General features: G+C 35.2%; 2 protein-coding genes across 3 annotated transcripts in view; one reads left to right on the top strand and one right to left on the bottom strand.

Moving 5' to 3' along the window:
• Positions 1-3,767: 3,767 nt before the first annotated feature.
• Positions 3,768-5,915, bottom strand: LOC124153960 (RING finger protein 37). Its single transcript, XM_046527394.1, has 2 exons — positions 5,810-5,915; positions 3,768-5,687 (listed from the first exon to the last, which is right to left on the bottom strand). The coding sequence occupies exon 2, from the start codon at positions 5,681-5,683 to the stop codon at positions 4,085-4,087; it is 1,599 nt and encodes a 532-aa protein (XP_046383350.1). The 5' UTR covers positions 5,684-5,687; positions 5,810-5,915; the 3' UTR covers positions 3,768-4,084.
• A 62-nt stretch (positions 5,916-5,977) lies between these two features.
• The window catches only part of LOC124153961, a 53,685-nt gene continuing 47,946 nt past the window's right edge, over positions 5,978-11,716 (top strand). For both annotated transcript variants that reach the window (XM_046527396.1, XM_046527395.1), the window contains exons 1-3: positions 5,978-6,093; positions 7,827-7,981; positions 9,783-9,896. In XM_046527396.1, coding sequence (XP_046383352.1) covers positions 6,063-6,093; positions 7,827-7,981; positions 9,783-9,896 — 300 coding nt within the window. In that variant the 5' untranslated portion in view covers positions 5,978-6,062. The remainder of the gene's footprint in view (positions 6,094-7,826; positions 7,982-9,782; positions 9,897-11,716) is intronic.

The following is an 11,716-nucleotide window of genomic DNA, read 5'->3' as shown; positions in this document are numbered from 1 at the left end:
ATTCTAAACATTAGCTTTTTAACCATGTTTAAACCAAAGGCATTACGCCCTAATAGCCACATATTTCCAATCTCAACACCTCCACCCAGAATTCTTAGGAATTTTAATACCCCGGTACGCAACGTGTTAATTCTCTACGTTTTTTATGAAGGTCTATGGTACTGGGTATGAAGTTCTTGGTGTCCATTAATGACAACAAATCAAGGAAGTATGCTTTAATTACTGAGAACCTGTAATCAGTGGTAAGCCTTTTGTCTCATAACACTGCAAAAGTCATGCCCAGCCGTAAATGCGTTGCTCTTTCCACCTCATTTCAGCTAATAAGGTGGTTTCCTATTATTTTTTTATTGCCTAAATCGAAAGATTATTACTCCTGGAGAACGTATTTCACGCTTTTAGATTTTTAAATGACGATACCTATTTTTCGCGATTAAATGAAAAGTGAAAAATTTCAAGCGCACGAAAACGCGACGCGTAAGTAGGAATGATGGGGAAAAGTCCGTGCGACGCATTTCTGGTTCCCCCTCCTGCCTTGTGAGGTGACCTTGATCTAGGCTCTGAGCGCTGATAGGACGCAGGATACTAACGGGTAGCTGAGTACCTTGCTGGCTGGTAGCGCTTAGCTTAAAAAAGGTTTATTAATACCTTATCAAACGAAGAAAACTTTCCGACCTTACCCAAGTAGCAAAAGAATATTGAAAAATGATTTTAAAATTATTTCAAATGATTTTAAAATCAAAATATCATAAGATGGCTAAATTCATGACTTTTTCAAGATTTTAAAATAGTGTATTAGGCATTGCTCTTTTTAAGTCTTGTACCATTTGATCTCATTTTGTTGATAGTATATTCTTGGTTATGCAGGAAGTAATGGCTTATTTTTGCCAAAAATGTTCATTTTTTAATTTCACAGAAAAATAATTATGTGAACATTATTTTAAAACAATTTCAAAATTATTTTACACACATTTTAAAATAATTTTGAAATAATTTGATTATTATTTTCTAATCATTTTAACATAATGGTAAAATCATTTTAACATAATTTTGAAATAATTAGGTCATTATTTTGAAATCATTTTAAAACGCTCATATAAATTTTCATTGGTACATATAATCTCAGTCATACCAGTGTGATGAAATAAACCAGTATAAAAATTCTCATTCCTTGGAGGTGAATGTGGATAACTGACAATTAGCCTTACATAAAACAAGTAATACGGATGATTTTGGAGACTTTTCCTACCAAAAATGAATCCTTTTTTTCAAAAGTGAGTTTGAATTTCGCCGTCTTGAAATCCACAAAACTGTATTTTTTGGCAGTTTTCCATAATATTTCTAGAAATTTAAAACAATGAATTTATGGGAAAAATATCCCAAAATGAAGGCATATCATAAAAAAATGGACATTGCATGATCCGAGAATGCAATCAAGGAACGCCTGAAAACACTCTCAATATGTGCTTCATTGCATACTAAAAAGGGATAAGGCCTGAGTGTATAATCGTTTTCGCTTTCTAATCCAAACACAGACATCTGATTTCGAAGTTGTCTAAGCGTTCATGGAGATGGTGGGCATTCCCTGAAAGCACGCAGATAAGGAGATTCTGTAATTCTCACGATGCTTGTACTGCTTCCTTCTAAATATTCACGTATGTTGACACTAGGATAATTGTTAGGTGGGAAAATATTTTTTTACTGTTTCTGGCACAGTTCGTAATTTCAAACGTGTTTACTTAATTCATATTAACATAACATGTTGCAATTAATCATTTGAAAAAGAGGCTGAATTAGTTACAACATATTTTAAAACTATTTTAAAAACTATATTCCATAGCTCATACAAGAGTAGGACATATTTTAAACTTATGTTAAAATCATTTTGAAATGATGAAAAAAAGATTTGTAATGTTGAAACAGAGAAAGCTAATGTTTTCAAAATTATGTTGAAGTCATTTTAAAATGCTCGCGCAATATATTTTAAAATAATTTTTACATAAGATTTTGCTACTTGGGTAGCCAGTTTTAATAGGTGATTATTAAGACATGTTTCCCTGAGCTCTGTGCCTCATGCATGCATTGGTAACCTCAGACGATGTATAACTGCTATCCTCTCGTGTAGAATTAACTAGGTCCCTGTTACGTCACGTGGAGTGGAATCGCATGGGCGCCAATCTGGCCTTTTTCAAATGAGGATAAAATTTGACCCTTGCCATTCGTCTAAACCGGTATTTCAAAAACCAAATAATTTATGTATTATGAATACACTAATGGTGGGTAACGAATCGCAATCAATGCCTTTCGTTTTCTTTGATGAAGGAAACTACCCTATTCAATTGACCTTAGGGGTCACTTGGTAAGGATTTTAGACTCAGATCAAAATTTGTGTTTGATGTATTGATTTACCTGAAAGTTAATATCCCATGATAATTTTGTGAAAAAATTAAGCTATCTATTTTCATATACATACATAATTTAATTTTATACCATTGCAAAAAAATACCTTTAATCATATTATTGAATAAATCACTGCTTGTCAGGGTCGATAAAAATCATGATTTTTTTCAAAAAAATGATTTTTGTTGATTTTTTTTATTTAAATCGCATTTTATTGATTTAAATCGGATTTTATTGATTTAAATTGGATTTTATTGATTTAAATCGGATATTATTGATTTAAATGAGATTTTTATGATTCTCCATTCATCAAAAATTCAGTTATTTGCAAAACTAACTATTTGGGCAGCATATTAGAGAATGATCGTTTGCAGAAACAACAAGAGGCAACATACTCTAAACTCAATACAACATTTAGTCAATCAGGGGAGAGAACTATGGAAATGCCAATGGTATCAAATTAAAAATTACACCAGCATAATATAAAATTGCCATTGAAAGTATCAAATGTACTATATTCTGCGGTTCTAAAGCATATGAAGTTTAGAAAAATTCTGTAATTGTAACTTTGCATGGTGCCTACGCTTAGAAGTTAAATCAGAAAACAATTTTTTTCCAACGGATACACTAGTATTCTAACCAAAGCAATTTTTTTAAATTTTCATGTTACATACATGCATTCCTACAGTACCATTTCTATTTAAGAGCCACCATTGTGCTGATACTGTCGATTCATTGTATTAATTATGAAATAAAAATCAAAATTATGCACTTACAGCTTCATTTTCTTGACTCTTTAAAAATCAAACATATTGATCACATCATGATTTTAATCACCTGATTTTTTTAAATAAAAATCAAGTGATTTAAATCATGATTTAAATCAAAGTGATTTAAATCAATCAACCCTGCTACTTGTAATTATCATAAAGAAATGATTATTAGCTATTTGTGGAATACAATTTAATGTATGAAAATTAAGATAAATTATTTTAAAAATTGTGAATTTAGTTAGAACCTAATCTTGCATTAACCTGAATCACAAGATCATTTTTTCCAACCCTAGCAAGTGATAGCATCACTGATTCCTCCAATGATGATGAAAAATGATCTTTTCCCCCTGAAAAGCTATCGCTTGAGCTATCACTCAGTAGGACAGAAAAAATGGGTTATTCTGGCTAAAGGGATTGGTAGTATATGCGAGCTGACCCGCAATATTTACCTGAATATGAATCCTGACCCTCAGGCAAACACGGCAGGGCACAACTGCCTAAAGTTTACCCTCTCTTCAAAAAATATGCCGCTACACAAGGACTTCAATAGCACAGAACACAATGGTCAGAAACAAAAACAAAGTAACCACACCTGAATTACAATAATTAACCCATTTATTCTGATGAATTCACATCTTTAAGACAATTCATTAATATTTTATAGCTCCAAAGGAGCTAGACAAAAATGTTAGAATACACAAAAAAAACAATTGGAGAAAAAAATATTTTACTAAAGAAATAAATAACTAAACAAAAGATATGAAATGAAATTCGCTCCACTACACACCATTCCCCAAATATGTATTTCCAAGGTGAAATCACAAATATTACCAAAGCTTTGCTAAAATTGGGAAAGAAATAAAAATGCGACTCTCTAGTAAGTGAAGAGGAGCAGGTCCTCTGATTTTTACACATCAGCTGTGAAATCTTACAACTTCACTAGAGTCATAGTGATTATGACATACTTCGCAATATTGTTCCCTCATATTTTTGGATGACTTTTCTACAAGACATATCCGACACAATAAATGCCGGCAAGGTAAAGAAAATAGACAATCTTTAGAAAGGCAAGAAGAGCGTTCGCATTTGGCAGTGATTTGATAGGTTTCTCCAAGGGACTTAGGGTTTGTTTTAATAAAACTAGGAAGACCAGTTAAGACTGACTGCAACGCACAGTCTAAGCTATTTTCTATAGCATCCTCATGGCTCGTCATGATAGAACCTGCAATACCTTTCCCTAGAATGCTGGATGAAGCTTCGTTCATAGTCCGTTTCCTTTTGAGTCCACGCTGCAGTTGTGTTTTACCCCCTACTGAGTATTCGGGCGTGATTCCACCGTCGCTGTCCCTCAGGCCGGAGGTTTCAGGGTGGCATTTATGAGGAATAGCACCTTGGACTGATGAGCCAACTGAACGTCCCATTAATGAATTCTTTTGAGATCCGGAAGATGATGCACCACCAGATGTTTCACCACAAACACTTTTTTGAACATTCATACTCCGAACTGTTGGAAATTGATTTAATTCAGGTTTCTTACGCCCTACAGTTCGAGGTACACATTTAAATTGAGGTAAATGCCCATTTTCACACAGAAATCGATCTATTCGAGACTTCAACGCCGTATCAGGAATGGGAACAAGGGACTGAGAAAATGGAACACCCGTGAAGGGATCACTAGGTCCTCGACCCCACTTAGCCTCAGCCAACTCAAACTTTTCCAGTGTCGAAAGATCAACTGTTTTGCCACAAGGAAGTGTCATAGGAATAGCCATCACGTTCAATGTTATTGGGTCCAAAAATTCTTCAGGCACGAGTTCACTGACATCATCTGAAGTTGATGGAGTGCTGGAATGAATAGTTGAATTTTCAACCTCTTCATGGGGCTCACTCTTCGGAACATTCTCGGGACTGCCTGAAGGTTGATTCCACCAAGAATACAGATCATGCTTCAAATCTCCAGGGCAGTAACGACCAGGCCTTCCCCAAACCTCAACCCTTTTCAATGAGGGTACTGATGAATTAGCAGTACTAAAAATTTTTATCTCTAGGTCGCTGCAATTTCTTAGGACATAAGATGCTGAAGAGGTGAAAAATCTTTTGAGAAAATTTTCGGGTGCCTTAGGCGTTGCCCAACAGTTATAATTTTGAAACAGAACGCCACTTTCACTGTTTATTTTACATGAACCAATTCTAACGCTCACAGCCGAATCCTGGGAATATCCCTCCTCATATTTATCACCATATACGTCGTTGCCTTTCACGGCAAGAAGTTCAACGCCGTTTGACTTCTGACAGCCCACCTCTACCCAGAGTATGATATGATTAATATCAACATGGCACAAAAACTTTAGATGAATAGACACCGGAGGCTTGCAAAAGCCTTCCGTCAAAAACCCTCTGCTCTGAAGCCCCGGGAGTGTGGACAATAAGTTAGTCACCTCATGACCCTCACTAGAAACAGCAGACGTCGAAATTTTCGTTTTTAAACGAGCGGTACAGAAGTTGAGGGCCATGAAACTGTAAATAAACGATAAATATTGGCCATGATACAAAAACCATTTCTATCAGCTGCGACGAAAAAAGTGAAAAACGTACAGAGAAACCTTTAGAGGAAGGCTTAAAACTAATTTCATGTTTACCTAAATTAGCAGGTACGGCTCGGCATTCACAACCGGCTAGCATTTCTAGCTCCTTCCTACACTGCCAACTTTCTCATTACTTTCTCATTGTTGCCCGTCAATTGCCCGTGGTTGCTGCTTCAATATCGTTACTCAATCTAATATTAGTACAAGTCAAAATCCCGTAGATGGTGCTTTACTTCTGAAAGAAACCTTTCGAGTAGCGGCAACGCTTGACTTTCAAAATTGAACACGTACTGTATTCACATTGTATATGAAGGCATTCAAAGGTGGCGAACATGCAGGTAATTTTTTTGCTTCATTCAATTTTAGTACTAATTTTTTTTAATTCCCTTAAGTTTAAAATTTGGTGAGATTGGGCTCATGTTCATATGTGGTGATCTCAATGTTAACAATAGCAAATAAACAGAAAATCTGTTAATAATCAATTTGTAATCCTGAAAGCTTCTAATTTTTTGTGCTTTTGCCGTGATCATTACGTGTCGTGTACGTAATGCTTTGCATAGGGGGATTTCATCTCAAATCAGGCAGAGGGGTGTCAGGTCAGTTATGGTCATGTGACCATCACTGATTTCTCTAAAAGTTAGATATATATGAAAGGAGTATCCTCATGATGTATAACGACCACTTTATCTCAGCCCAGAACTGAACCGTTATAAATTTACTATCCTTTGAACATGGCTGAGTCGGGCCTCAGAGTAAAAAATGAAAAATCTCATAAGTGCTGATTACTAAGGAACCGCTACATGCCCCATAAAGCAAAGGTCATTGTTTCATTTTGAAGTTAATGCTTTTATGCACATTCTGACATAATTTTCAAGTAATTTGAAGAAATAATAAACAAATAGGACTTGTTTAAACAATAAACATTAGTCATTATTTAACAATTTGTTAGTAAAAAAAGGCCGCCTTTAATTTTCTTTTAAATTTATCAGTGAGGTGGTTAAATGCTCTATTAAAAAATAAAAAGGTAGTATTTATATGCTTTCAGTTTCAAGGCATGCCAAAGTTAGGAATGTTTTTGACCCAATTGGGTCGAAAATATGTCGATTAATAATGATAATTAATTGATTCACATATGTCATATGACATAAGGATATCCTTTTACTGATTATAAGGATCACATGCATGGATTATAAGAATAATTATCCAAACGATTTTTTATATGAATGTGGTAGCCCTATGGAAGATTGTGTCAGTCAAATAAAATACCTACATAGGTGTCTTTAACAAACTAGAACTGAAATAAATTAGCTAATGTAGAATCACAGCAATCATTGATCACAATTAAAAAAGATAGTAAATATGGACTGTAAAAACATGGGTATTACAACATAAAGCAATATCAACTGTATCTCTTGAAAAAAGAAAAAAGTACAGTGATTTGGTTGTCAACATGAATTTTTCCAGTAAAACATGGAAACATTTTTTAAAAAAGGGTCCTCCAATGAAACAGGATGATTGAATAAAGTTGTTCAAAAAATTTAAAAAAATATTTTTGTACTAATTAACAATGTACAAAAGCCTCCATCTGTAGTAAAAAGCGAGAAAAATTATTCTCTAAATATTATGTCCACCATCGCAGTTAGGGAATTTTGGCTTGCATAACCAGCTCTTATAGCATGTTGACTGGTATAGGCACTATAGTATATATATCTCATCTGCAAGTCTTTGTTTGGGTGGTTCTGGGTGGATCGGTTTGAAAAACTTTCATTTTTAGGTACCCTTCCACCATCTCCCACGATTTAGGTAAGCTTCCACTATTTTGATGAAATACTTAGCATGTGAAGTCTTGATGCTCTCCAGTCAACGATAAATCTCAACTGAATTGGTAGACTGTGCAGTAAGTTATGCATCAGTAGCCTTTACCCCATTACTTCCCAACTCTGTCTTAAGGCCACCTAAAATCATCTGGTTTTACTGGCGGACCATGTATATAATAAAGTCATTGGGATCATCTGCTTTGATAGGTGAATGTGGTGTTATTGTAATATTTTCCTTTCCTGTAATCATTTAGGAGCTGTCTCATTACGAAGAGCTCAAGCAGGCCTTGGCAGGGCCAGAGTTCTCTCAGCAATACGTGTTCAAGATAATCTATCAGGAATTTATTCTGCACGTTTTTCTCCCGATGGAAAAGTTATCGCAGTAACCTGTGGCTCAGGTGGAATTCAGGTTTCGTCTTAATATTCATAGAATTAAGAATATTTCCCTCTTTACGGAAGTGCATGGGCAAATACTAGCCATATTCTTTACAGAAGTCATAGTAATGTGACTGCATAGATTACTCTGTGTGATTTTTCACTTTTCTGGAATCCCAAAAGTAACCCAAATCATCGGGAAACTGGATCAGTGGATGGAACTTAAAAGCGCTTAATTGAGTACCAACTAAGGTTCAAATTCTAGTGGTAGCAGAATTTTCAGAGTAATTCCAATCTCATGGTGAATGAACTATTGATGGGACTGTTAGTGCACTATTACTCAACTGTTATTGCTAGCGAGATTGGATTATTTGGCAATAATCTCTCAAGATGGCTGTTGCTAAGAGTAGGCTAGTGCTCTGACCAAATTTCTCCCTGCCCATTTACCCAAACTGATCTACCCCCTCTTGTCAGCTATGATGCTTTGATGCCAATGACTTCGTGTATGGACCACCCCCATCTGTTGATAATTTGATCTGAAACAATTTATATCATTTTATCACATTTTTATTCCCAGTTCATGAGGACTATGCAGGATAGTTTTTAATAATCAATTTTTTGCAATCTATTCCCTTCTTTGCATCTGTGTGTAACTTAGAGCATCTGACCCTATCACATATAGCCCTTCATCTCATTCCATATCATGTTATTTTCACTACTTTTGGTATGAGTAGTCCAGTAAACAAAGATCTTCAAGGGTTAAATTGAGGAATATTTCTACAGAAAAATGGTCGAGGACCTTTTTCGCTTAGCATTTAAAACCCATTGTCAAGCTGTTATAAAACTTGCAAAAATTTACACTTACAAAAATTCCAGTTGGAATTACTATTTGTTGTGTGCAAGCCAAAATCCAGGTGGTCTATGCTAATCCAAGTCTAGTTTTTAAGCCAAAATCAGCCGGAATCAAGCTATTTAATTTCTGTTGGATGCATCTGGCCAAAATTAAGAATGGAATCCAGCTTGTATGCTACATGGGTTTTAAATACATCACTTACAATTTGGATAATGAGCTCAGATGATTAATGAGCTTAGAAAAAGAATATATTGAGCTTGTGGGTTTCACCGCGTGGATTTTCTTTTGTGACGACAGTTTCTCCGGTTGGAACACCAGAGAAACTGTTGTCGCAAAAGAAAATCCACACCGTGAAACCCAGAAGCATGGAAACATCACCTTGCAGATGTATTTAAGTGAAAAATTTCGATGGGATCTCCAGCATGCTCATGCTATGGTTTGCAAAAATTACTCTTAGGCCGAGGACCGACTCTCACAGTGGGAGGAAGAACAGGTGTTGGAAAGGATTGTGAATAGGAAGAAGAGTGGTAGAGTAGGTTTCCAGGTTCCATCCAGGTTGTCATTTTGATGGTGACATTGCACCAAAAACTTACCTTAAAATGACAACGCGAACAGAACCCAGAAACCTACGGTACTGTAAACCTGAACGCCGCAAAAACTTACATTGGAAAAGAAAAAAAAGGGTAATTTTTCTGTGCATTACATGAAATTAATTATTTAAATGTCAATAGTATGTCTATTATCCTTTGTTAATTAATTCCCCAGTGAAAATATCTATGTATAGGCTTTCCTTTTCCTATAGTAATCTGACAATGGGAAATGTTTATTTCTGTAGGAAAGTTCTATGTTCCTTTAGGAAACTTTTTTTTCTGATAGGTATGTACATAATTCCTATAGTATTTTTCTAAATACTATAGGATGGAAAGGCTTATTAATGCATTGAAATATTCTTAACTAATTATCGTGTTGTTGAATTAAGCAGTTGCGTGATGCAGAAACAGGAGAGTTGAGAGAAACTCTGAGGGGATCATTGGAACAAGCTCTTCCAGTCTTGTCTGCTCGGTTTGCACCACGGCCTCAAAGTGACCAAAACAAGGTTTGCAGCAATTTATTCAATTATTTAGTACAATTCCAGTCCAGGAAAGCATGTGGTTGGTTGAGTAGAACTTTTATAATTTATCCTAGTTGAGGGGAAAGCCCAAGCACATGAGCAAAATATATGGATACATATTTGGTAAATGATGTTTTTATTTGCAATTTTTACTTTGGCTTATGCATAATTTTTTCTCTTCATCTTTTACTCCCATTCCAACGAAAGAACTACTGTGTGTCGATCGGTCCTACTTTGATCCTATGTCGTATATGTCGGCCGACATATACGACACAAAAACCGAAGTGGAGCCGACAAAGGCTGCTATTCTGGATGGAATAGCATTATGCTATTCTCCGTTATTGCAACCGATGTTGCTATAATATAGCGTATTGCAACGCCTATGCTATTTGGTATTCAGAACGGTTGCAATTCGTGTTTTTACTACACCGGAAGACGTAATTCTCAGAATAGCATAGGCCCGTAGCAATTCACTATTCTGAACGGCGAATTGCAACCGGTAGGCTTGCTATAATATTACGCGGTCTTTGAGGCCGAGCTATTCGGTATTGCAACCCAGAAAACGTGCGCATTGCGATGTCGAATTGTTTTTCTGAGGCTAAAGTAACATAATCAAGTATTGAAAAATGGAATAATAGCCAAAAATAAAATGATACCTGCTTTATTTTAATTAAATAATATAAGCATAAGTGATGAATATTTAACTAGTTAGGTGAATTGGTTAGAAATTAACATTCGAGCTTAATATATGAATCTCAAGCTTGCTTCATCGACAGTACGAAAACAATAACAATTAATGCAAAGAATTACTACGATAAGCCCAAATTTTCCGTGTTTTATTCATATTTACAACTCATAATTTTATTTCATCACTTGACTTGCTACTAAAAATATCCTCAATGTAGGCTATCAGGTCGATTCTTGAAAATTTTCAAGCTTGTGTTAACACACTAACTCGCCAAATATAATACTAGTTATAGCTTTCAATGAAAACCATATATTACCATATACTTTGATCAGCCGTTCATTTCCTCAATTGGACAGTATATACAAATACATGCAACGAGTCGAAATTATTTTCCCCACTATTCGCTACCTTCTACAATTAAAACTTAAAATTTACAAACTTATAGCACGGGCAGTCGACTTGAATTACTTGCTTGACAACAAAGGATTTCTCCGAACACCAATAAAGTTTCCGAACAAATATGATTCGCCACAAACGTTTAATGGAATATCCATTACATCATTAATGCAATATATATCATGTGGAATTCAATACAAATTGTTTCCTCTATAGGCAAGTAAGTTATTCACACTATATCGGCACAGTTCAGGGTCTATCAAAAATTTCAGTGAGCATATTAAAATCAGCTGATACGAAAACAATAATAAGTGACACAACAGCACTTTCCACACGATTCACTATTGTTAGATTCACTTTTTCACAGTGGTTCCATCCATCCTCAAATTCACCATCACATCCCTCTGCTTTTTCCAAATCTGCAGCTGAAATATCAATACTATTCCATCATATAATTACATGAAAGCACAGCGGTGACGTTGCCACCTACTTCATTTCCTAAACAGAGAATGAATACTGAAATTAGGGAGTCATATAATATAAAGCTAGTATTAGAAACGAAAGCTTCTAGTTCATACAGTAAAGCTATATCGTCACGATCAAAGCAATAAAAGTTGGTACATATTTATTTTGACATGCAACGAACAGACAGACTTCGAAGCCTAAGACAATTACGAAGAAAATCAAACATATTTAGGTTTCAATGATTATTTCGCATAAC

Source organism: Ischnura elegans, chromosome 2 (assembly GCF_921293095.1).
Source record: "Ischnura elegans chromosome 2, ioIscEleg1.1, whole genome shotgun sequence".
In the NCBI taxonomy this organism is placed as follows: Eukaryota; Metazoa; Arthropoda; class Insecta; order Odonata; family Coenagrionidae; genus Ischnura; species Ischnura elegans.
Note: the sequence above shows the minus strand (reverse complement) of the source record. Positions and strands in the feature narration are given on the sequence as shown.